Source organism: Loxodonta africana, chromosome 6 (assembly GCF_030014295.1).
Source record: "Loxodonta africana isolate mLoxAfr1 chromosome 6, mLoxAfr1.hap2, whole genome shotgun sequence".
Classification (NCBI taxonomy): Eukaryota; Metazoa; Chordata; class Mammalia; order Proboscidea; family Elephantidae; genus Loxodonta; species Loxodonta africana.
Genome location: NC_087347.1, coordinates 27,232,987 through 27,259,848, shown reverse-complemented (window position 1 = coordinate 27,259,848; position 26,862 = coordinate 27,232,987). Strand labels below are relative to the sequence as shown.

General features: G+C 44.1%; 1 protein-coding gene across 1 annotated transcript in view; it reads right to left on the bottom strand.

Annotated features, from left to right (window-relative positions):
- The window catches only part of CFAP65 (cilia and flagella associated protein 65), a 53,404-nt gene extending 26,885 nt beyond the window's left edge, over nt 1–26,519 (bottom strand). The window contains exons 1-8 of the mRNA XM_003405894.2: nt 26,509–26,519; nt 23,235–23,359; nt 20,829–21,021; nt 2,581–2,683; nt 1,928–2,094; nt 1,551–1,750; nt 1,144–1,289; nt 114–336 (exon numbers count right to left, since the gene is read on the bottom strand). Coding sequence (XP_003405942.2) covers nt 114–336; nt 1,144–1,289; nt 1,551–1,750; nt 1,928–2,094; nt 2,581–2,683; nt 20,829–21,021; nt 23,235–23,359; nt 26,509–26,519 — 1,168 coding nt within the window. The remainder of the gene's footprint in view (nt 1–113; nt 337–1,143; nt 1,290–1,550; nt 1,751–1,927; nt 2,095–2,580; nt 2,684–20,828; nt 21,022–23,234; nt 23,360–26,508) is intronic.
- Between the last annotated feature and the right edge of the window lie 343 nt (nt 26,520–26,862).

Sequence of the window (26,862 nt, the reverse complement as noted above, 5' to 3'; positions counted from 1 at the left end):
AGAGCTCTTAGAAACCCACAAACAAAAAATAAAAGCGGGCCAGGAGATTTCAGAATCCTAAGGGTAGGCTACTTTTGTCTCTGGGGAGTACAGCATCCTAAGGGTGCCAGTACCTCTACAGAAACCAACAACTTTGAGCAGAGTTTGGGAGGCACATCCAGAGGGCGTGATGGCAACGTAGTCCATAGTTCTGACGTCCAGGGTCTCGGGGTGGAAGAACACAGACACACATTTCCTTTCTCCTGGGGGCACGATGCCATGGGCTGTGCGGCATGAGAAGGCCTGGTCTTTGACCAGACTGTCTGGGCCCACTTCGATCCGGAAAGGGGCGCTCACCTGTGGGGCCAGGTGGGGCACCAGGGAGGAGTCAGGTCACAGGGTGGGGCAGTCTGTGAACTGTACCCAGGAGACAGCCCCAGAAGGTTCAAATACAGGGGAGTGGGCACCATGCCTTGTCTTCTTCACTGGCCTTGGATTGGCACCTCTACTGTCCCATACCTGGTTCTGCCCCAGGGGAGCCCCTCCCCCTCGGCCTTGCTCCTCCACCACTCCCCAGTCAAGGGGGCATGGGCAGCTGGTGTCTAGCCTGTGCCCCCTTGTCAGGCTGTGAGCTACCTCTACCTGGAGGGAGGAAGGGGCCAAGACACGTGCCCTGCCCTGCAACCACCCAGAAAACAAAAAGAACCAAATCCATCGCCTGCAGAGTCAGTTCCAACTCATAGCGACCCCATGTGTTGCAGAGTAGAGCTGAGCTCCACAGGGTTTTCTTGGCTGTAATCTTTATGGAAGCAGATCGTATGGCCCTTCTTTTTCAGTGCCACTGAGTAGGTTCAAACAGCCAACTTTTAGGTTAGGAGCCGAGCACAAATCCTTTGTGCCACTCGGAGACCTGGACCACCCAGAGATGCACCTTTTTCTTCTTATTGCAAAGGCCCCATAAAGGCTAGTGGTGGTCCTCTTGGGAGGCTCTTGAGGTTTTCTGTGGCTTAGAGGATACCCCAGCTGAGCCCCCAGCCGAGTGGAGAGGGGAGTTCACAGACATGGACTAGGGGAGGCGTGGGGCTGCAGGTGTGAGGAGAAAGAGGGGCAACCGGCCCTGTGGTTCCTGAATCCTGGGCCCTGCTTCCTCCCCAGGGCTCATACCACAGAAGGGTTATACAGCTTGATCTGCCTCTCAGCGGTGCAGCCCACAGCGACAGAGCCAAAGTACAGCACCTTCTGGCAGCCCTCAGCGTCCTGATCCTCGGGCCGCTTCTGCTTTATGTTCACCAGCAGCTGGGCACACTTGGCTGGGGCAGATACAAGGATTCTTGGGGGGACCTGCCATGGCCTTTGTGACCCCATCGGGGGAGCCCCTCCAAGAAGGCAAATGTCCCCAGGGAAAAACTGGTCTGCAATCCCAAGGAAGGCAAACTCGGCAGGACTGAGGGGAGGGCAGGAGGCTGGGGGAGGTCCCCTGGGGGCCAGGGCAGGTAGTGGGGAGCCCACTGAAGCTTTGAGACCCAGGGAGGTACCACAGAGCTTGGAGATGGGTGAGGGTGGGGCCTCACCCACAGCCTGCAGCTGTATGCTATTCTTCTGCTTGGTGCTGTCCCCGTACCAGCATGTGGCCTGCACCTCATGGATGACAGCCATAAGTGGCTGGAAGGTCACCTTGATCCGGCAGGCCTGGCCTGGCTCCAGCAGCCCCGTGGTGGGCAGCATCTGGAATGGGCTGGAGAACTCCCAGGTGAAGAAGGTGGACAGGTCCCTGGGGGAGGGGAAGCGGGGGGCAGGTCAAAGCTCCTGGGCTCATTCTGATACTGCCCCTGCTTTAGAAAGGCAGAGAGGCGGGGCAGTCCTCCCTGTACTCCTCCCACTCCAGGATATGCCAGTCTCTCCTGCTCCCAGACACCCTCTTCACTGGAGCCTCTGCCTCTTCCCTCACCCCACATTGTCCAGGCAGAACCAGGCCTCGGCCGTGTCTCCCACGGCACACATGGGCAGCTGCAGGGATGGTGGACAGATCAGCTTGTGGCAAGGCAGCAGGGCCCTCAGGTCCACACAGAACATCCCCTCTGCTTTTTCAAACCACAACTGGTCCTTGTACTCCTTCTGCAGTGTCAGGGGCAGGGAGGGGCAGAGGAAGGCACTGATCAGGGAACACACACCCGACCCCAGTCCTCAGCCACCCCTCAACTCAATGACTGAGGGGCTGGGCTGGACGGTACCCACTCTCTCAGTCTCCAATACTATCTTGGTCTCAAAGACGTGGGGCCTCCTTTGTGGGTAAAAAAGTATTTGGGGGTAACTTTTTGGGAACAGAAAGAGGCCAAGGCATCTAGGGCTTTCTGGTGGCCAATACAGTATCACAGCCTTTACCCACCCTCCCCCATATCAACTGGAAACACCCCTCTCTCCAATGAGATTAGGGTCTGAGCCCCCTTCCAGGGCTTCCCAAGCTGGTGTCTTGCCATAGCCAGCAGAATGAGTGGGGGTGTGGGGCCTACTTAAAAGGCCTGCTGCTCTGCCGGGTCTCTTGTTCCAAGGTCACAGTTCTTGTGTCCCTCCCCACCCTCTTCTTGCTGTGGTGGACCTTACCTCCTCCAGAGGCCGGAAGAAGATGGGGAGAGTGAAGGTGATACCTGGGCTCAGTAAGATAGGCTGAGGGATAACCGTGAAGAAGAACTTTGTCTTGGGAGGCCTGCAGGAGAGAGCCGGGGGAGAAGTACTTCAGGAGCAGGGCTGAGGAAACCAGAGGCAGAAGAAAGATTAAGGGAGGCCCTAGAGAGCTGGCAGGGCATGAGTCCTGGGGTCCATGGAGGAAGGGACCCTGGTGATGTCACAGGGGGGAGTCATAGGGGGCCAGTTAGAGGGGACCTGTCTCCCTCCTCCTGTTTCACTGGGCCCCCTCTGTTGTTTTGTTCAGTGCCATTGAGTTCATCGCAACTCATAGTGGCTATAATCTTTAAGGAAGCAGATTGCTAGGTCTCTCTCCTGAGGAGCTGCTGGGTAGGTTTGAACTGCCAACCTTTTGATTAGCAGCTGAGCATTTAACTATTGGGCTACCAGGACTCCTTGGGCCCCCTTTGACCTCTGCTTTTCTCTCAGACCTCACTCCAGGATATCAGAGCACTAAACAAAAGGATCTAGTGCTAAGCAACAAAACTTGTATCTCTGTTCAGCATGGTAGTCGGGGGTGGGGGGGGACAGGGATGGAAAAGGGCTGCCTTGATTTAACAAAATCCCTGAGCACTTAACTGGGGGAAGCCAAGCCTAAGGATGGAGGTGCTGGGGATGCCTTTCCAAGCAAAGACCTCAGCAGAGCTGTACAGTCCCAGGGTGAGTTACAACTCAAGACGCTTCAGACTTTAAAAAATGTTAATAATAAGAGGATATTATCAACAACCCACCATGTGTCTGTCAGTTTGTCATACTGTGGTTGCTTGCATGTTGCTGTGATGCTGGAAGCTGTGCCACCAGTATTACAAATACCAGCAGGGTCACCCATGGTGGACAGGTTTCAGTGGAGCTTCCAGACTAAGACAGACTAGGAAGACGGAACTGATGGTCTCTTCTGAAAAAATTGGCTGGTGAAATCCTTATCAATAGCAGTGGAACATTGTCTGATATAGTGCCGGAATATGAGCCTCTCAGGTAGGAAGACACTCAAAATACGACTGAGGAAGAGCTGCCTCCTCTAAGTAGAGTCAACCTTAATGACATGGAATGGAGTCAAGCTTTCAAGACCTTCATTTGCTGATGTGGCACGACTCAAAATGAAAAGAATGTACAAAGTATGAGTCTAGGAAAATTGGAAGCTGTCAAAAATGAAATGGAATGCACGAAGATTAATATCCTAAGCATTAGTGAGCTGAAATAAATGGGTATTGACCATCTTGAATCAGACAATCATATAGTCTACTATGCTGAGAAAGGGAAATTGAAGAGGAGTGGTGTTGCATTCATAAGATAATATTCATAGGCCTACAAGGAAGACCAGTTAATGTGATTTAAGCACCAACCACTAATGCCAAAGATGAGGAAACTGAAGACTTTTACCAACTTCTGCAGTCTGAAATTGATCAAACATGCAATCAAGATGCATTGATAGTTACTGGTGATGGGAATGTGAAAGTTGGAAACAAAGAAGAAGGATCAGTAGTTGGAAAACAGCCTTGGTGATAGAAATGCCACTGGAGGTAGCATAATAGAATTTTGTAGGACCAACAACTTATTCATTGCAAAAATATTTTTTCAACAACATAAATGGCAACTATACACATGGACCTCACCGGAAAACACAGAGATCAAATTGACTACATCTGCGGAAAGAGATGATGGAAAAGCTCAATATCATCAGACAGAACAAGGCCAGACTGCAGAACAGGCCATCAATTGCTCATATGCAAGTTCAAGCTGAACCTGAAGAAAATTAAAACAAGCCCACAAGAGCTAAAATACGACCTTGAGTATATCCAATCTGAATTTGGAGACCATCTCAAGAACAGATTAGATGAATTCAACATTAATGACTGAAGACCAGATGAGTTGCAGGATGACATCAAGGAAATCATACATGAAGAAATCGAATGGTCATTAAAAAGACAGGGAAGAAAGAAAAGACCAAAATGGATGTCAAAAGAGACTCTAAAACTTGCTCTTGAACATAGACTAGCTACAGCAAATAGAAGAAATGATGACGTAAAAGAGCTGAACAGAAGATTTTAAAGGGTGCCTCGAGAAGACAAAAGTATTACAGTGAAATGTGCAAAGATCTGAAGTTAGAGAACCAAAAAAGAAGAACACACTCAGCATTTCTCAAGCTGAAAGAGCTGAAGAAAAAATTCAACCCTCGAGTTGCAATTTTGAAGGATTCTATGGTCAAAATACTGAATGACGCAGGAAGCGTCCAAAGAAGATGGAAGGAATACAAAGAGTCCCTGTACCAAAAATAATTGGTTGACATTCAACCATTTCAGGAAGTAGCACTGATCAAGAACCCATGGTATTGAAGGAAAAAGTCTAAGCTACACCAAAGGCATTGATGAAAAACAAGTCTCCCGGAATTGATGGAATACCAATTGAGATGTTTCAACAAATGGATGCAGTGCTGGAGGTACTCATCCATCTATGCCAAGAAATATGGCCAACTGGCTGGAAAAGACCCATACTGGTGCTCATTCTAAAGAATGGTGATCCATCGGAATGCAGAAATTATCAAATAATATCATTAATATCATATGCAAGTGAAATACTGCTGAAGATCATTTAGTTACAGCAGTACACAGACAGGGAACTGCCAGAAATTCAAGCTGGATTCAGAAGAGGACGTGGAATGAGGGATATCACTGCTGATGTCAGATGGATCCTGACTGAAAGAGAGAATACCAGAAAGATGTTTACCTGTGTTTTATTGACTATGTAAAGGCATTTGACTGCATGGATCATAACAAATTATGGACAGCTTGTGAAGAATGGGGAATTCCAGAACATTTAACTGTGCTCATGAGGAACCTGTACATCATGAAGAGGCAGTCATTTGAACACAACAAGGGGATACTGCATGGTTTAAAGTCCGGAAAGGTGTGCACCAGAGTTGTATCCTTTCACCATACTTATTCAATCTGTATGCTGAGCAAATAATCTGAGAATATGGATTATACAAAGAAGAACATGGCATCAGGATTGGTGGAAAACTCATTAACGACCTGTGATATGCAGATGGCACAACCCTGCATGCTGAAAATGAAGAGGACTCAAAACACCTACTGATGAAGGTCAAAGACCACAGCCTTCAGTATGGATTGCAACTCAACATAAAGAAAACAAAAATTCTCAAAACTGGACCAATAAGCAACATCATGATAAATGGAGAAAATACTAAAGTGGTCAAGGATTTCATTTTACTTGGATCCACAATTAACGCACATGGTAGCAAAAGAAAAGGTCAGGAAATCAAATGATGTATCGTACTGGGAAAACCTGCTGCAAAAGATCTCTTTAAAGTGTTGAAAAGCAAAGATGTCACACTGAGGACTAAGGTGCACCTGACCCAAACCATGATATTTTTAATCACCTCATATGTATGTGAAAGCTGGACAACGAAAAAGGAAGACTGAAGAATCGATGTCTTTGAATTTTGTTTTGGAAAAGAATATTGAACATACCATGGGCTGCCAGAAAACAAACAAGTCTGTCTTGGAAGAAATACATCCAGAGTGCTCCTTGGAAGAGAAAATGGAGAGACTTAGTCTGAAGTACTTTGGACACGTTATCAGGAGGGACCAGTCCCTGGAGAAGGACTTCATGCTTGGTAAGGTAGAGAGGGTCATTGAAAAAGAGGAGATGGATTGACACAGTGGCTGCAACAATGGGCTCAAAAATAGCAATGATTGTGAGGATGATGCAAGACCAGGCAGTGTTTCCTTCTATTGTACACAGGGTCGCTATGAGTCAGAACTGACTTGACAGCACCTAACAACAACATTTTCAAGAACTCTATACCAACAAATGTTAACATTTCAATGAAATAATCAGATTCCTACGGAAATACAACTTACTTACCAAGACTCACTCAAGAATTATACAATAAGTTTGATGGCTGTTGTTGTTTGTTGTGTGCTGTCGAGTCAATTCTGATTCATAGCAACCCTATATGATAGGGTAGAACTGCCACATAGAATTTTCTAGCCTGTGATCCTTATGAAAGCAGATCGCCTGGTCTTTTCTCCTGCAGGTCTGCTAGTGGGTACAAACCACCAACCTTTCCATTAGCAGCTGAGCACTTAACCATTGTGCCACCAGGGATCCTTTAAGCTTGATAGTTACTCTATCTAATATCTAAATTCATCAGAGAAATTGAATAGATCATTAAAAAAAAACTTCCCACAAAGAAAACGCTATGCCAGATGGCTTCATAGCAAGTCCTACAAGCATTTGAGGAAAAAATAATTACAGTCTTAAACTCTTCCAGATAATATAAAATGTAGAATACTCCCCAACTTATTCTATGAAACCATCATAATGTTGTTACCAAAAACTGGCAGAGGCAGGAAAAGAAAGCCAGATTACAAACTAATCTCACTTATAAGCAAATATTAGCAAAAAGAATTCAGCAATATATAGAAAGGATACCCAAAAATGGTATCCAAGTAGGATTTATTCCAGGAACACCTGGTTGATTTAACACAGAAAATCAATTAATATAGATAGTAGACAAGAACTAATTCAGGTAAAGAGAAGGACAATACACAATACAGGAGAGGTCAGCACAACTGGACTAAACCAAAAGCAAAGAAGTTTCCTGAATAAACTGAACGGTTCCAAGGCCAGCGTAGCAGGAGCAGAGGTTTGGGGACTATAGTTCCAGGGTACATCTAGGTCAATTGGCATAATAATACCTATTAAGAAAACATTCTGCATCCCATTTTGGAGAGTGGTGTCTGGGGTCTTAAACACTAGGAAGGGGCCATCTAAGATGCATCAATTGGTCTCAGCCCACGTGGAGCAAAGGAGAATGAAGAACACCAAAGACGCAAGGTAAGTATGAGCCCAAGAATCAGAATGGGCCACGTAAATCAGAGACTACATCAGCCTGAGACCAGAAGAACTAGATGGTGCCTGGCTACAACTGATGACTGCCATGACGGGGAACACAACAGAGAATCCCTGAAGGAGCAGGAGAGCAGTAGGATGCAGACCTCAGATTCTTGTAAAAAGACCAGACTTAATGGTCTGACTGAGACTAGAAGGACCCCAGAGGTCATGGTTTCCAGATCTTCTTCTGTTAGCCCAAGACAGCGACCATTCCCAAAGCCAACTCTTCAGACAGGGATTGGACTGGACTATAAGACAGAAAAGGACACTGGTGAGGAGTGGGCTTCTTGTATCAAGTAGACACATGAGACTATGTGTGCAGCTCCTGTCTGGAGGGAAGGTGTGAAGGTTGAGGGGAACAGAAGTTATCTGAATGGACATGGAAATAGAGGGTGGAGAGAAGGAGTGTGTTGTCTCATTAAGGTGAGAGCGGAAACCCTGGTAGCATAGTGGTTAAGTGCTACGACTGCTAACCAAGGGGTCAGCAGTTCGAATCTGCCAGGTGCTCCTTGGAAACTCTATTGGGCAGGTCTGCTCTGTCCTATAGGGTCATTATGAGTCGGAATCGACTTGATGGCAGTGGGTTTTTTTTTTTTTTTTGGTTTGGTGGTACAGTGGTTAAGAGCTACAGCTGCTAACCAAAAGGTCAGCAGTTCAAATCCACCAGTTGCTCCTTGGAAACCCTATGAGGCAATTCTATTCTGTACTACTGTTATTAACCAATTAAAAGAGAAAATCAAATTATCATCTCAATAGATAAGGAAAAATAAGCTCCAACATCTATTCATGAGAAAAACTCTCAGCAAACTAGGAATAGAAAGGAATTTTCTTAACCTGATGAGTAAAATCTATATTTTTAAAAACCTACAGGAAACATAATTTAATGGCGAAATGTTGAGATTTTTCACTTTGAGAGCATGGACAAAACAAGATGTCTTCTAGAAATCACTTCAGTTCAACACTTTCCTACTCAAAGGAAGTGCAGTAAGGCAAGTGTCTTAGGCTGGGTTCACTAGAGAAGCAAAACTAGTGAGCCCCCAGGCATCCTTTTAACTTAGTACTAAAGTCACTCCTGAAGTTCACCCTTCAGCCAAAGATTAGACAGCCCTATAAGACAAACAATAACACACATAGTTCAACCATGTATACAAGACAAAATGGGCATACCAACCCAAAAGCACAAGAAGGCAGGAAGGGACAGTAAAACTGGATGAATGGAAATGGGGAACCTGAGGTCAAGAAGGGAGAGTGTTGACCCAACGCTGGGCTGACAACCAAGGTCACAAAAATTTTGTGTATTAATTCTTTAATAAGAAACTAATTTGCTCTGTAAACTTTCACCTAAAGTGCACGCACACACACACACACACAAAACGGTGATGCTAATATACATATATATACACATATATATATATATATACTGCATCTGTCAGTTTGTCGTACTGTGGGAGCTTGCACGTTGCTGTGATGTTGGAAGCTATGCCACCGGTATTAAATACCAGCAGGGTCACTCATGGTGGACAGGCTAAAACAGACTAGGAAGAAGGACCTGACAGTCTACTTCTGAAAAAAATTAGCCAGTGAAAATCTTTTGAATAGCAGTGGAACTTTGATATAGTGCCGGAAGATGAGCCCCTCAGGCTGGAAGGCACTCAAAATATGACCAGCGAAGAGCTGCCTCCTCAAAATAGAGTTGCCCTTAACAACGTGAATGGAGTCAAGCTTTCAGGACCTTCATTTGCTGATGTGTCAAGACTCAAAATGAGAAGAAACAGCTGGAAACATCCATTAATAATCTGAACATGAAATGTACAAAGTATGAATCTAGGAAAATTGAAAGTCATCAAAAATGAAATGAAAAGCATAAACACTGATATCCTAGGCATTAGTGAGCTGAAATGGACTGGTATTGGCCATTTTGAGTTGGACAATCATAGGTCTACTATGCCAGGAATGACAAATGGAAGAGGAATGGCGTGGATTCATCGTCAAAAAGAACATTTCAAGATCTATCCTGAAGTGGAAAGCTATCAGAGATAGGTGCTCACTTGTTGTCTTAGGCTGGGTTCTCTAGAGAAACAAAACCAGTAAAGCATATAAATATACATAGAGAGAAATTTATATCAAGGAAACAGCTCATGCAATTATAGAGGCTGGAATGTCCCAAGTCTGTGGATCAGGATAGAGGCTTCTCTCGATTCACAACCACAGGGGGCTGGCAAGCCCAAGATTGGCATGTCAGAGAGCAGGGCTCCCATTCATAGGTTGTGAAGATCTACAAATCCCAAGATCAGCAGATAAGCTGATAGCTCAGGTCCCAAGAACCAGAGGTCAGGTGAACAGGAGGCAGCCACAGGATCCAGAGTGAGCAAAAAGCCAGGATGTCTGCTTATATTCAGATGCAGGGCACACCCACAAGGAAACTCCTTTTCAACTAATTGGCTGCTCACAGCAGATTCCATTATGGGAGTGATCACATATAAACACTGAGACTCATGGCCCAGCCAAGTTGACACACAATCTTAACCATCACAATTGTCTATACAAAGAAATTTGAAAGACAGCTACCTGGCCAACCTACTGGAAGAGATCCATATTTATGCTTATTCCAAAGAAAAGTGGTCCAACTAAATGCAGAAATTATCAAACAATATCATTAATATCACATGCAAGTAAAATTTTGCTGAAGATCATTCAAAAGTGGTTGCAGCAGTACATGGACAGGGAACTGCCAGAAACTGAAGCCAAATTCAGAAGAAGATGTGAAATGAGGGATATCATTGCTGATGTCAGATAGATCCTGGCTGAAAGCAGAGACTACCAGAAAGATGTTTACCTGTGTTTTATTGAGTATGGAAAGGCATTTGACTGTATGGATCATAACAAATTATGGATAACATTGCGAAGAATGGAAATTCCAGAACACTTAATTGTGCTCATGAGGAACCTGTACATAGATCAGGAGGCAGTTGTTGGAAAAGAACAAGGAGATGCTTCTTGATTTAAAGTCAGGAATGGTGTGCATCAGGGCTGTATCCTAATACCATACTTGTTCATTCTGGATGCTGAGCAAATAATCTGAGAAGCTGGACTATACGAAGAATGGGGCATCAGGATTGGAGGAAGACTCATTAACAACCTTCATTATGTAGATGATACAACCTTGCTTGCCGAAAGTGAAGATGACTTGAAGTACTGATTGATGAAGATCAAAGAACACAGCCTTCAGTATGGATTATGCCTCAACATAAAGAAAACAAAAATTCTAACAACTGGACCAAAAGGCAACATCATGATAAACAGAGAAAATACCGAAGTTGTCAAGGATTTCATTTTACTTAGATCCACAATCAACATGTATGAAAGCAGCAGTCAAGAAATCAAATGATGCATTATATTGGGAAAATCTGCTGCAAAAGACCTCTTTAAAGTGTTAAAAAGCAAAGATGTCACTTTAAAGACTAAGGTGCACCTGACCCAAGCCATGGTATTTTCAATCACCTCATATGCATGCGAAAGCTGGGCAATGAATAAGGAAGACCAAAGAAGAATTGGCGTCTTTGAATTATGGTGTTGGTGAAGAATATTGAATATACTATGGAGTGCCAAAAGAATGAACGAATATGTCTTGGAAGAAGTACAACCAGAATGCTCCTTAGAAGCAAGGATGGCAAGACTACACTCACACGCTTTGGACATGTTATAAGGAGGGATCAGACCCTGGAGAAAGACATCATGCTTGGTAAAGTAGAAGGTCTGCAAAAAAGAGGAAGACCCGCAACAAGATGGATTGACACATTGGCTGCCAACAATGGGCTCAAGCATAACAACAACCATGCAGATGGTACAGGACTGTGCAGTGTTTTACTCTGTTTTACATTGGGTTAATGTAAGGTGGAACTGACTCGACAGCACCTGACAACAAATATATATGTGTGTGTGTGTATGAAGAAAGAGAAGGAGGGAGGAAGTTTTATATCAAGGAAATGGCTCACACAATTATAGAGGCTGGAAGTCCCAAGTCCATGAGTCAGGCTGGAGCCTTCTCCAGCTGCAGGGCTGATAAACCCAAGATCTGCAGGTCAGATGCCAGGCCTCTGGCTCACAGGCTGTAGAGGCCAATGACTCTCAAGATTGGCAGGTAAGCTGCTAGTTCATGTCCCAAGAACCAGAGGTCAGATGCAGGATCCAAAGTGAGAAAAAGCCCTTGAGCCTTTCCAGAAAGTCCACATATATTGGATACAGGCCACACCCCAAGGAAACGACCTTTCAACTGATGGGCTGCTCGCAGCAGATCTCATCATGGAGATGATTACATCATTACATAGCTGCCAAACTACATCGTAACTGCCAAATCACTGAGAATCATGGCCCAGCGAAGTTAACACACAACCTTAGCCATCACAGTCCACTCCTTGTTAACTTGGCACCCATACACATCTCCCTAAACCACACACAATCTCTAAATAAAGGCAAGTATAAAGTCATACTTGCACCTAACATGATACAACTAACAGGAGTTAACAACTGCAAATGCACTAGCCCTGTTTACATCTTATATTTTATATGTGAAGAAAACAAAAATATTTGATGCACACATACAAGGAAGAAATGTTCATTTCTGCAATTGGTCATGTGGTTGTAGCTGGTATCTAAAACTACCTTCTTCCACCACCCATTCTGTATTCACTTTGCCCTCAGCAAGCACCTCAGCTTGTCGTGGTTCTTTGCCTGGTGGGGTGACCCAAGCCTTCATTCCTGAAGGGTCTGGGCCATTACTAGTCATGTCAGAATTGGGTTGCTATAGTTTTCCGTTGACTTTAGCCATAGGGTATAGCAGTACTAAGGGGCATCCTAAGGGATCTCCTGTATTTCAGACATAACTCTTCTTTACCTCCATTATGTAATATCTGATGTCCTCTTGGTAATCAGGATCAATCACACCAGCCAATACAGTAACTTCCTTCTTTCCCTGTTGATCTGGAGGCATGAGGGGCCCAAAGTGCCTGGGTGGCATTCTTAACTCTCAGTTCAATGGAATCAGTGTTGTGTCTCCTGGTGGGAGCATTCCTACCCTTGGAACTAAGACCTCTAGACCCTCAGAGCATAGGTGATGGGGAGGGAAAGGAAAAATTTTGCAAGTGGGTCACTAGGGGCAATAGTGAGACGTGCCACTCCCATTTCCACCCCTTGATTCCTGGACCCATGAATCCCAGCTATGGGAGAAACAGCAGCATATACTGGATGCAGGTTTAGAGCATATACAGTCTCCTTGAGAACACTGCCTCAACCCCGCAAGGTACTGGCACCATAATTGTGTCTTCAAAAGGCCATTCCATCATTCATTCTATCAAGCCAGCTGCTTCAGGATGATGCGGAACACAGTGTTGTTGCTGTTGTTAGGTGCCATCAAGTCACTTCCAACTCATAGCAATCCTAGGTACTACAGAATGAAACACTGCCCTAACCTGTACCATGCTCACAATCGTTGTTATGCTTGAGCCCATTCTTGCAGCCACTGTGTCAATCCATCTCATTGAGGGTCTTCCTCTTTTTTGCTGACCCTCTACTTTACCAAGCATGATGTCCTTCTCCAGGGACTGATCCCTCTTGATAACATGTCCAAAATATGTAAGGCGTAGTATCGCCATCCTTGCTTCTAAGGAGCATTCTGGTTGTACTTCTTCCAAGACAGATTTGTTCATTCTTTTGATTTGTCAACACCACAATTCAAAGGTATCAATTCTTCTTCGGTCTTTCTTATTCATTGCCCAGCTTTCCCGTGCATACGAGGTGACTGAAAATACCACGGCTTGGGTCAGGCACACCTTAGTCTTCAAGGTGACATTTTGCTTTTCAACACTTTAAAGAGGTCTTTTGCAGCAGATTTGCCCAACTCAATTCGTCCTTCGATTCCATGGGTGTTGATCATGGATCCAAGTAGAATGAAATCCTTAACAATTTCAGTATTTTCTCCATTTATCATAATGTTGCCTGCTGGTCCAGTTGTGAGAATTTTTGTTTTATTTATGTTGAGGTGTAATCCATACTGAAGTCTGTATTCTTTAATCTTCATCAGTAAGCGCTTCAACCCCTCTTCACTTTCAGCAAGCAAGGTTGTGTTATCTGCATAACAAAGGTTGTTAATGAGTCTTCCTCCAATCCTGATGCCCCATTCTTCTTCATATAGTCCAGCTTCTCAGATTATTTGCTCAGCATACAAATTGAATAGGTACGGTGAAAGGATACAACCCTGACGCACACCTTTCCTGACTTCAAACCACACAGTATCCCCTTGTTCTGTCTGAACAACTGCCTCTTAATTTATGTACAGGTTCCTCATGAGCACAATTAAGCGTTCTGGAATTCCCATTCTTGGCAATGTTATCCATAATTTGTTATGATCCACGCAGTCGAATGCCTTTGCATGGACAATAAAACACAGGTAAACATCTTTCTTTGTTCTCTGCTTTCAACCAGGATCCATCTGACATCAGCAATAATATCCCTGGTTCCACGTCCTCTTCTGAGTCCAGCTTGAATTTCTGGCAGTTCCCTGTAGATATACTGCTGCAGCTGCTTTTGAATGATCTTCAGCAAAATTTTACTTGGATGCGATATTAATGATATGGTTCAATAATTTCCGCATTCTGTTGGATCACCTTTCTTGGGAATAGGCTTAAATATGGATCTCTTCCAGTTGGTTGGCCAGGTAGCTGTCTTCCAAATTTCTTGGCATAGACGAGTGAACACTTCCAACGCTGCATCTGTTTCTTGAAACATCTCAATTGATAGTCCGTCGATTCCTGGAGCCTTGTTTTTTGCCAATGCCTTCAGTGCAGCTTGGACTTCTTCCTTCAGTACCATCAGTTCCTGATCGTATGCTACCTCTTGAAATGGTTGAGCGCCAACCAATTATTTTTGGTATAATGACCTTGTGTATTTCTTCCATCTTCTTTTGATGCTTTCTGCGTCATTTAATATTTTCCCCATAGGATCTTTCACTATTGCAATTCGAGGCTTGAATTTTTTCTTCAGTTCTTTTAGCTTGAGAAATTCTGAGAGTGTTCTTTCCTTTTGGTTTTCTCTTTGCCCAAGTCATTATAATAGTTTACTTTGTCTTCTGAAGCCACCCTTTGAAATCTTCCATTCAGTTCTTTTATTTTATCATTTCTTCCTTTTGCTTTAGCTACTTGATATTCAAGAGCAAGTTCAGAGTCTCTTCTGACATCCATTTTGGTCTTTTCTGTCTTTTTAATGACCTCTTGCTTTCTTCATATATGGTGTCCTTGCACAACACGTCTGATCTTTGGTCGTTAGTGTTCAACGTGTCAAATCTATTCTTGAGATGGTCTCTAAATTCAGGTGGGATATACTTAAGGTCGTACTTTGGCACTCATGAACTTGTTCTAATTTTCTTCAGGTTCAACTTGAACTTGCATATGAGTAATTAATGGCCTTTTCTGCAGCTGGCCCCTGGCCTTGTTCTGACTGATGATATTGAGCTTTTCCATCCTCTCTTTCCACAGATGTAGTCAATTTGATTCCTGTGTGTTCCATCTGGCAAGGTCCATGTGTATAGTCACCATTTATGTTGGTGAAAGAAGGTATTTGCAATGAAGAAGTCATTGGTCTTACAAAATTCTATCATATGATCTCCAACATAATTTCTATCACCAAGGCCATATTTTCCAACTACGGAACCTTCTTCTTTGTTTCCAACTTTTGCATTTCAATCATAAATAATTATCAATGCATCCTGGTTGTATGTCCAATCAATTTCAGACTTCAGAAGCTGGTAAAAATCTTCAATTTCTTCATCCATGCCCTTAGTGGTTGGTGTATAAATTTGAATAATAGTCATATTAACTGGTCATCCTTGTAGGCATATGGATATTATCCTATCACTGACAGCGTTGTACTTCAGGAGATCTTGAAATGTTCTTTTTAACGATGAATGCAACACCATTCCTCTTCAAGTTGTCATTACTGGCATAGTAGACCATATAATTGTCCAATTCAAAATGGCCAATACCAGTCCATTTCAGCTCACTAATGCCCAGAATATCCATTTATGCATTCCATTTCATTTCTGACAATTTCCAATTTTCCTAGATTCATACACTTTTTACATTCCAGGTTCCACTTATTAATGGACGTTTGCAGCTGTTTCTTCTCATTTCGAGTCATGACACATCAGCAAATGAAGGTCCCGAAAGCTTGACTCTATCCAAGTCATTAAGGTTGACTGTACTTTGAGGAGACAGCTCTTCCCCAGTCACCTTTTGAGTGTCTTCCAACCTGGGGGGCTCATCTTCTGGCACTATATCAGACAATGTTTCACTGCTATTCATAAGGTTTCCACTGGCTAATAATTTTTTTTTTTCCAGAAGTAGACTGTCAGGTCCTTCTTCCTAGTCTGTTTTAGTCTGGAAGCTCAGCTGAAACCTGTCCACCAGGGGTGACCCTGCTGGTATCTGAATACTGGTGGCATAGCCTCCAGCATCACAGCAACATGCAAGCCCGCACAGTACGACAAACTGACAGACACATATTAAGGGGGCGGGAGACATGGTAATACCAATGAAATTCCATGAGCAGGAGCCCATTGACACATTTCATTTTCTGTGAAATGAGTTGCTTGATGTGAGGCAATGCTGTCTGGGATACCATGACAGTGGACAAGGCATCTTGTAAGTCCACGGATGGTAGTCCCTGTGGACTAAATTATGACATAGGGCTGAAGAGTTGATATACCTCTAAGGTAGGAAAGTGAAGGTGTATTGCTGGCCTTGCCAGCTGAAGGCAAACTGCTTCTGGTTGCCTTTTGAAAGAGGTATGGAAAAAAAAGGCATTAGCTAGATCAATAGCTGCATACCAGGTACCAGGAAATGTATTAATTTGCTCAAGCAATGAAATCACACCTGGAACAGCAGCTCCAATTGGAGTCAGTTTTCGATAATCCATTGTCTTTCTCCAAGATGCATCTGTTTTTGGCACAGGCCAAGTAGGCAAGTTGAATGGGGGATGTGCTGGGAACCAGTACCCCTGCATCCTTCAAGTCCTTGATGGTGGCAATAATCCTCCAGGAATGCAGCATTGCTTTTGATTTACTATTTTCCTAGGTCTGGGAAGTTTTAATGGCTTCCGCTTGTCTTTTCCTACCATAATAGCCTTTATTCCACTTGTCAGGGATGCAGTGCAGGGGTTTTGCCAGTTGTTCAGTATACCTATTCCAATTACGCATTCTGGAACTGGAAAAATCACTACAGGATGGGTTCGGGGACTGCGATGGTTAAGATTGTGTGTCAACTTGGCTGAGCCATGATCCTCAGTGTTTTGGCAGTTGTATAATGTTGTAATCACTTCCCTGTTGAGATTTGATAAGTGATCACCCCTATGATGGGATCTGCTGTGAGTAGCCAATCAGTTGAAGGGGAGTTTCCTTGGGTGTGTGGCCTGCATTGAGTGTGGTTGGATATTTACACAGGGCTCGAGGGCTTTTGCTTGTTCAGGATCCTGCAGCTGGCTCCTGTTCATCTGACCTCCAGTTCTTGGGACTTGAGCTAGCAGCTTACCTGCAGTCTTGCCTGCCAGTCTTGGGATTTGTCAATCTTCACAGTCTGTGAGCAACAGCCCTGCTCTCTGGCCTGCCAATCTTGGGTTCATCAGCCCCTGAGGCTATGTGAATCAGGAGAAGCCTCTTTTCTGACCCACAGACTTGGGACATTACAGCCTCTATAACCGCATGAGCCATTTCCTTGACATAAATCTCTCTCTCTCTATATATATACATACATATATATTTATATGCTTTACTGGTTTTGCTTCTCTAAAGAACTCGGCCTAAGACCCACTATACTTACTATGAACCGAACCTGAACTAAGACTCCATTAATAACCTGACCTCCATACACCCCAACTCTAACTGGTAGGCCGCAGTGACGTTTTGGATCTCCTGGAATTAGTATCAGTTCAGAGCCAGTATCTAGTAATCTCCCAAAAGTCTGGTTATTTCCTTTTCCCCAATGAACAGTCACTCTCCTAAAAGGCCATAGATCCCTCTGGGGAAGTCTGGGAGAAAGATTAACTGCATAATTTTTTTTTAAATAATTTTTATTGTGCTTTAAGTGAAAGTTTGCAAATCAAGTCAGTCTGTCACATATAAGCTTATATACACCTTACTTCATACTCCCACTTACTCTCCCCCTAATGAGTCAGCCCTCTCCCTCCTTCCAGTCTCTCCTTTCGTGAGGATTTTTAACTGCACAAATTTTTGGTGGTGTAGTGGGGTCCTTCCTCAAAGGAACCCAGCCTCCCCTTCATTCAAGGGATGTGGGTCTGTAAACTGGCTCAAGTCTGGGAGTTGACTGAGGGGCTGTGACCCTGTATTCTGGCAATTCGAGTTAGACTGATGTTCACTTGACCTAGAATTCTTCCACTTCTACAGATCAAGTAAATATTTAGTAAATTTCACATTAGGATACCATGACTAAGTAACCAATACCCTAAATCTATACGAGTCAGACTATTCCGATTATGGCTTTGACTCTGCTGTCCATTATAGGAACCACATCCACCTTGTCTTTGTCAACCAAGTGCCACCACTTGGCCCTTAACACCACGAGGTCCAATCAGCCCCATTGTAGTTAGGTGTCTTAATTCGGTTAGGGCAGTTTCCACTGTCAAATATGACTTACATAAAATAGCAATTACGGTAGTCTTCAAAGATGCTGGGGCTTTTGTAAAAGGTGTGTCTTCTGGGCACTCCATGTGTGGGTCTGTGGGTCTAACCTGATAAATCCACTCTAACATGCCAATTTCTCTAAGCCTTTGGATTCCTTCTTCCACAGTATACCAAGGCAGGTGTGGCACTTCAGCTTGATTTAGTATAGGCCACCAAGTAATCCATCCTTCAGTGAACCAACCAAATAAACTATTAGTTCCTTTCTTAACCTCTTCAGCTGAAACACTGAATGAAGAATCTGTGCTTAGTGGATCCGTATCAATAAAGTCAGACTGATCCAACTCTATGTTCCTTGCACCATTATATCACACCCTTAATAGCTATTCCCACACACATTCCCCAGGCTTCTGTTTGTACACATGGAAAAGTCAAGTAGTTCTTTTGGAGTGTAGCATACCTTCTCCTCAGTCACACTTTATACTTCACCTTTTGGGGCTTGCTGGCAATTAAGTCTAGTTACAGGTCTAGAAGCCAAAATGGGTGATGGGGGTGGGTCCTGGGAATATTCAGCAATGTCTTATAAGGCATCTACCTGAGGCGATGCCCCACGCAATCACTCCGATGCCACCCCAGGTGATATCTCGGACAAAGTTTCCTCAGACACAGTTGGGTTAATCTCATCAGATGAGGGTGGGGGATATAATAGTTTTACTGAGGAGGGTGGTTTAACAGAGTAATGTCTTCAAATGAGAGTAAGAAGATTGGTTCTGTTGGAGTGATTCAATGGGATTTAGGGGCTCAATGTCCCCATATTCCTGATTTTTTGTACTTATGTCCCTATCCCAAGTTTCAATTAACACCCTCACTTTAACTTCAGACACCATTAGAGGTTGGGAATTCAGTTGGTGTTGTAATTCAGCCACTCTTATGATAAGACTCTGGGTTTGGCTTTCAGCAATATCAGCTGTTACTACAATAAATATGGCTTTCTTTCAGGGCACAAGTGGCAACTTTCAGGTCTTTTATGCGGCACTTGAGCTGTGACTCTGAAGCCCTGAGCTCATCTCATTCTTTCACCACTTTGTCTAGTGACAGTAGGACCAACCAACCAGCTTCCCAATACTTCTCATTCTGACCAAACTGTAGAAAAGTATCAAACATGCGATCACCCAGAGCCTCACTTCTCCCCAATGCTTGATCTATTTGTAGTGATATTTTGCATATTACTATTGGCACCTCATGGATTAACAAATCCACACCATGGATTAGCTGTGCCCTCTTTACTACTGTAGGCAGAGTCATCAGCACTTTTAAGACTATTCAGACTTAAGAATCAACTTAGAAAACTCATCCTTATGATTTTGTTTCTCTAGAACCACTCTCAGTACCAAATGTCTTAGGCTGGGTTCTCTAGAGAAGCAAAACCAATGTATATGTGTGTGCGTGTGTGTGTGTGTGTGTGTGTGTGTATATATATATAGACAGGCCGCTGGCTCGTGGGCTGTGGAGGCTGATGAATCCAAGGTCAGCAGGTAAGATGGCAGGCTGTTGGCTCACAGGCTGTGAAGGCCAACAAATCCCAAGATTGGCAGGTAATACCGCAGACTGCTGGCTCAAGTCCCAAGAATGAGAGGTCAGATGATGACAAGCTGGACAAAGGATCCAGAGCAAGCAAGTGAGCTTTTCCAGAACGTCCATATACATATATTGGATGCAGGTCACACCCCTGAGGAAACTCCTCTTACGACTGATTGGCTAATCACATCAGATCGCATCATGGAGGATGACTACATCATTACATAACTGCCAAATTGCATCAATACATAACTGCCAAACTACATCATAACTGCCAAACCACTGAGAATCATAGTCTAGCCAAGTTTACACACAACCTTAACCATCACAAGAATTGATAAATACATTATGGTATAGGCATACTTTGGAATACTATAAAACCAAAAAAACAAACTCATTGTCATTGAGTCGATTCCGACTCATAGTAACCTTATAGGACAGAGTAGAACTGTCCCATAGAGTTTCCAAGGAGCAGCTGTTGGATTCAAACTGCCGATCTTTTTGTTAGCAGTCAAGCTGTTAACCTCTGTGCCACCAGGGCTCTGTTGCAATAAAATGAGTAAACTATAGTAGTATGGATAACATGGTTGAAAAAAATGAATTACAAAAGAAAACCATAATGTTTCACTTATATAAAGTTCATAAGAAGGTAAAATTAAACTATATCATTTAGGGATACAAATGTAAGTGGTAAATCTATTTAACGAAAGCAAGGAAATGATTATAAGAGTCAGGATAGTGATTACCTCTAGAGGTGGGGAGAGGCTTCAGTAGGAGAGGTACATACAACGGGGGGATAAGCTTCAAGACACAGTTATTAATCTATTCTTTAATCTGGTCACATGAGTTCCATTTCCTATAATTCTTCAAACTGCACATGTTTTAAACACTCTTGTGACTTTATATGATATTTTAAGAGTGCCTGGTTTGAGAGCTTGAAAGCTCAGGAACTGGGTCCCTGACACACCCCCCAACCCCATATTGGTACCTGTACTTGATCTTCTGGATTTTCAAGGATAGGTTTTTCAGAGCCAGATTCTTGGTCATCTCCTTCCCTAGCTCCCAGCCCTTCCAGTGCAGCTCCTCAACAACTTCGATCCCCCAGATGACTCTTCTCTTCACTTTGTCCTGCTTCTTTGGGAAGCACATCTGAGCCTCCTTGGTCGTGGAAGGTTGCTTCAGTTGTCAGGGAGAAGGAGGGAGAAGAAAGGACACATTAGTTGGGTAGAATTCAAAGGCTCAGAGAACTGGCAAAGATCTCCACCACCCCCCCGAAAAAAAGAGTAAGAAATTACACCACCCTTGCCCCTGGGGGTGGTCTGGAGAGAGAAGGTTTGGAGCATGCAGGCGTTGGGGTCAGATGTTACCTATTTCAATGTCACTGGAATGGTTTTCCAACTAAATTCCCTCCCTTAGGCCACCAAATCCAGCAATTCCATCAGGCACACAAATGTGGTCTTGGTTGGCCTCTTCTGTTCCTCAGTGTACCTTCAGATACCTTTCCCCTCAGGTACTGCCTCCTCCTTCTCTCCTTCCCTATCCTACTCCTCCTTTGCAGAGCCTCTCCTAGCTAGAGCAGTCTATCACAGGCACTTTTCCAGACTGCTGGAATTCTCCACCATTTCTCTCTCCTCCCTCAGCTGGCTGGTGGGAAAGAAGAAGAAGCCAATTTGCCTGTGATCAAGCCCTGCCCCATGCCCTGTCTTCTGCGGCCACTTCAAGCACTGCTCCTGTATATTGTGGAAGATTGTTTCATAAGTTGATAACTCCTCTCTATCTGACGAGAGAGGACTATGGAAAATCCCCCTGGGGTGGTAATGTGGTGGGAAGACTGAAGCAGGTGCTCTCCCTGCCATTGTCATCACTATGAATGTTCAACTCATTGCCACTGTATTTTACCCTTGACCAGTTTTTGCTTTTATATTGTTATATTACATAAGTATATATTCATTCATTCAACAAATATCCGTGGACCACCTATTATGCACTAGACACTGTGCTAGGTGCTAGGACTACAAAGGTGAACAAGGCCGACAAGTCCCTCTCTCTTACAGCTTACATTCTCAGTTTCCATACTTACAGAGAGCACGAGTGGCCAATATAGTTTTTGTTTTTCTTTCCAGATTTACCCATGGAGGAGAAGTGACATGGCTGACAAAGAATAATTTACAATAAACTTTGTTGGTGTATATGGATGAACCCAGAAAACATTACGCTGAGTGAAATACATCAGTTGCAAAAGGACAAATGCTGTATAATCTCACTTATATGAATTAAGCAAACGCAGAGAAACTGAAGATTATTAGTGGGTACCAGGAGTGGAAGGGAGGGGGAGTTTTGCTTAGGGAGCTTTGAGTTTATGTTAATAAAAAATATATATATGTTAATGGTGGTAGAGTAATTTGGAAAAGAGTATTCACAAAGGTTGTACAACATGAAAAATGTAATCAAAGTCACTAAATTGTATATGTGGAAATTGTGGAATTGGTGAAGGTTTTGTTGTGTATGTTTTTACTACAATTAAAAAAAAACTTAGTTGGCGCATCAGTTAGTGTTCAAGCAAGAGAACAGAAGCCACTCTAGGTGTATAAAATAGGGAATTTAATGCAGGAAATTACTTTCACAACCAGGGGCTAGTGAAGTAACCCAGAAGTTAACACATCCAGAAGGTGCTACCACACCTAGGTTAGAGAGGTAAAGGGAAGAGGTGGGGTTTCTAGAGCCCAGGGGCCTGTCTGGTAGGAGCTGGAGCCATGGAGGAGATGTGGCCCCTAGGGAGACAATGCCAAAAGCAGGGAGGAAGGAAGAGAAATACAATGGCTTCTCTCTTCTTCCCACTTCCCACTCTCCTACCAGCTCAGAGCAGAGCCAGGGAAGGACAAAGAATGGATCTGAGAGGAAACAGGCCCAGAATGGCACAGATGAAGGGATGAGATGCCCTCCAAAATATGATCCCCAGTCCACAGGGAGGCCAGTATACCCACCATCACACCTACTGAGGTACCCAACACCCACACACAACACCAAACATAAAGTCATGTCTTGTCAATCTATGCACCACCCCCTCACCTCTGCACTGTCACATAGAGAGAACCATAGAGTTGCAAAAAGTAAACAACATGTATAAAAGTTCTCCAGGGGTCAAGACCAGAAGAGCTTTCCAAGGGAAGAGAGAAGTACTGGCTACCCTACTAGCCCCTGAATCACTCCTTCTTAGAGTTCCCCTAACCTCCAGGGTTGCCAGTGCTCCTCACTGCTATCGCCATTCCAGTCTACCTGGTGCTCAGTCTATGCAGGGTCTAGTGCTAGGCTTATACAGGAGAATCCCCCCACCCTAGCCCGGCTGCACCCTGCTCCACCTGCCCTGAACACGTTCTTATGCGGCCACTGGCATTGCTGCTGCTCCTGGCACTCATGGCTGCACTGCTGCCATTGATGGTGGGGACAACCATTGTGCTGGCACTCAGGCACGATGCAGAGTTCATGGTGTAGTCTCTAATGTCACTGAACATCAGGCGCCTGGAACACAGGTTCAATGAGAGCACTTTGGTAAAGCCAGGAGTTCCTTCCTGATCCTGGCCTGAGTTTGGAGCTGGGAAGAGACCAGACTGGAGACAGAAGAAACATAAAAAAAAGACATTGGTGGATTAGACTCACCAGGGCCATCATTATCATAGAAGATAGAGACTACTCCCAGCTCTGGGAACAAGTGTGAGGTGACACTATGAGGAATGAGACTGAACACAAGGTCCAGGCCTTTGCCTGGGAATCTGGAAATTCACCACTCAGGAAAGGCACTTGGAAGAGGGACTTGAGGAAAAGCCCCCCCCCGCCCCAACCATGTCCCTCTATGTTTACAGTTGGCATTACACAGCAAGCACCCAGTGAGTATTATTGAAGCATGTGTATTACCTTTGCCTGCTTTTTACTCTCTACTTGTTTCCTCTAAGTGTGTCTTGCCTCCTGAGAGAAGAGTAACAAGAAGCAAAGAAGAGACAGATGAACTTCTTGATCTTCTGGGTTTCTTCCAGTGTTACACAATCTGTAATCCAGGTTCAAAGTGAAGATACACTGAAATAATGAGTCAGCCAACCAAAGGATGAATGAATCAATCTCTAGAGCAGAGGGGCTTAGAGGGGCATGGATGGACTGTAGCTAGAAATTATGTGCAAATGTTGTGTTTGCTCTTTTTCGGAGAGGTGTCCACAGCTTTCACTAAATGCTTAAAAGGGTGCTTGGCCTGCTCTAGGGGACAACAAATCCCCTCTTCCTTAGCAAGTTTCCTTTAGCACACATACCCAGGTGTGCTTTGTAGCCTACATAAGAGGACAGCAATTTTCATACTCAGACACTCTAACAATGGCCAGTCCTGCTCAGGAACATATGCAATTGATTTGTAGACCTCTACAATGATCCACCTTGAAAAGTTCAGCTCTGATTTCCCTTTCAATTCTACATGGAGCCAGCATCCAGGAAATTACATAAAGGAGCGCTCCACCACCCCACCCCCCCGCAAATATAATGTAAGTATGCAATCTTAAATTTTCTACTAGCTACATTAAAAAAGTAAAAAGAAACAGGTGAAATCAGTTGTAATAGCATATTTTCTTTAGCCCAATAGATCCAAAATATCATCTCAATGTGTAATAAATATAACCCAGTGCCGTCGAATAGAAACTATTAATAAGGTACTTTACAATCTTTTGTGTTGGACTAGGTCTTCCAAATCTGGTGTGTATTTTACACTTACAGCACCTCTCAATTTGGACTACCACCTTTCAAGGGCTCAGTCGACACACGTGTCTAGTGGCTACCAAGTTAGACAACATCTATCTAATACCTTTTTTGAACATATATTTTTCAGACTGTTGTTTTTGTTGTTGTGTGCTGTCAAGTCAATTCTGACTCATAGTGGCACTATAGGACAGAGTAGAGCTGTCCCATAGGGTTTCCAAGGAGCGGCTGGTGGGTTCAAACTGCCAACCTTTTTTGGTCAGCAGCCTGAGTTCTTAATCACTGCACCACCAGGGCTCCATTTTTCAACTACTCAGTATCTTTTCCCAACTCTTGGAATAACAATCTCAAAAATGGCAACAATTTCTACTGACACTTCCTGAGAATTTATCATCTGCCAGGCAACGTTGCAAGGCCTTCAGATGTATTTTAATCCTAACAATAGTTTATGATTAGATGTGAATTGTCTTTTATTTGGCCTAAAATGATCTCTTTTCAAGTTGGGATTCAGCTTCTTATTGTGACATACTCAGATTGTCATACCCAGGATTCTGAGCAGTCTGAAAAATATACATATATAAACAATTTCATGATCACCCTTTAGGAATTTACACACTTCCATCACACACTCTTCCGCCCCCTCAGCACCCCGCATCCAGAGCAAAGCAAAAGATTCTGTTGGTTCAATTTTTCCAAATTGTCAGCGTCTCCAAAACCTCTGGAGGGGGTTATCTTATATTCACTCATTCACAAAGCATTTACTGAGTGCCTACTATGCACCAGGCACTGTGCTAGGCACTGGACAAGACAATCAAGGTCCCTACCTTCGATAGGGAAAGGGATGTTCAGGTGGGAAACAGGGAGGAGAGTCCCTTTGCTTTTCTGCCACCCGATGGCCTTGCAGTCCTGCCCCGTCTTATTAACATTTCTGACTTTGGAGGATTCTACAGACAGCCCCTCCCTCAGGGCTCTGAGAAGTCTCCAGTCAACACATGAAACTATTCCAGAGAGTGCAGAGAAGAGGTGAGAGACCAAAGGGCAGAGAGCCGGTCCAGCTCAGGTCCTGGGGCTTAAGGGAGTGAGCACTGGACCAGGAGCAAGGAAAGCCGGGTTTCAGCGTCTGCTCACTCTGTTGAGATGGCTAACCCTCTCAACCTTGCCAAGCCTCAATCTCCTCCCCTGCAAAATAATGGGGTATCTTGACTATCGCTCAAGTTGATGTGTAGCTGGAATGAAATCGGGAATTTGAGAACGCACTAGACAAACCTATTACTATAATTAACAATCATAATTTCCACACTAGCCTGGACTATTCCTCCAATGACTTGGTCTGCAATCATCGTGAAGAGACTGGGAAAGTGGAATTAAAAAAAAAAAATCCAATTTTCTAGTCTAGAGACTTTAAAAATACATATTATCAGCCCACCCAAAAACCCACTGCTGTCAAGTCAATTCCAACTCATAGCGACCCTATAGGACAGAAATGCCCCCATAGAGTTTCCAAGGAGCGCCTGGTGGATTTGAACTGCTGACCTCTTGGTTAGCAGCCATAGCACTTAACCACTACGCCACCAGGGTTTCCACATCGTCAGCAGCTTCCTTTATTTGCCTACTTTCTGGCTTAAAAAGTCCCCGAGATGACCGGTGGAAAAAGTGGAGGGTCGTCGCGTAGCATCGAAAAAAAAAAGCATCGAAGGAGGAAGAAATAGGTAAAATGAAAAAAAAAAAAAATGAAAGGGGACATAAAATACGCTCAGCGCTGTTCCTACTCTCTCTTCGGGATCACGTCTGATTCCCCCCAGCCCAAATCTCAGCTCACGGGGCTGTCCAAAGGACATGGTGGGGACCTCCGGCCACAACTTCTCGGAGGAGGCAGTCTCCCGGGACAGATACCTTCCCTGGCCTCTCGCGCCGCTCCTCTGGGACAAACTCACACCACCGCCATGTTGTCGTTTCCATAGGAACAGGACGCTCGGACTACGGCGTCTCCTGGTATCCCGGGACAACGACGGTAGCCCGAATGACTCAAGGCTCTGAGAAGACAAATGCACCTCCCACTTGAATGCATACCTTGACTTTTTGTTCCCTAACTCTCCTTGCTAATAGTAACTGTGTCTAGCCCCCTAGTTGTCGTGACGATCCCCAATCTTGACCCCACTGAGAGTCGTTCGTGTTCTTTCCCGACACGCACTGGTGACAAAAGACCAGAAAGTCAACCGAAACTTCATTCTCCGTGACTGCAATTGACTTAAAAGCAGCTCATAGTTTTCTTTGTTATTTGCATGTTG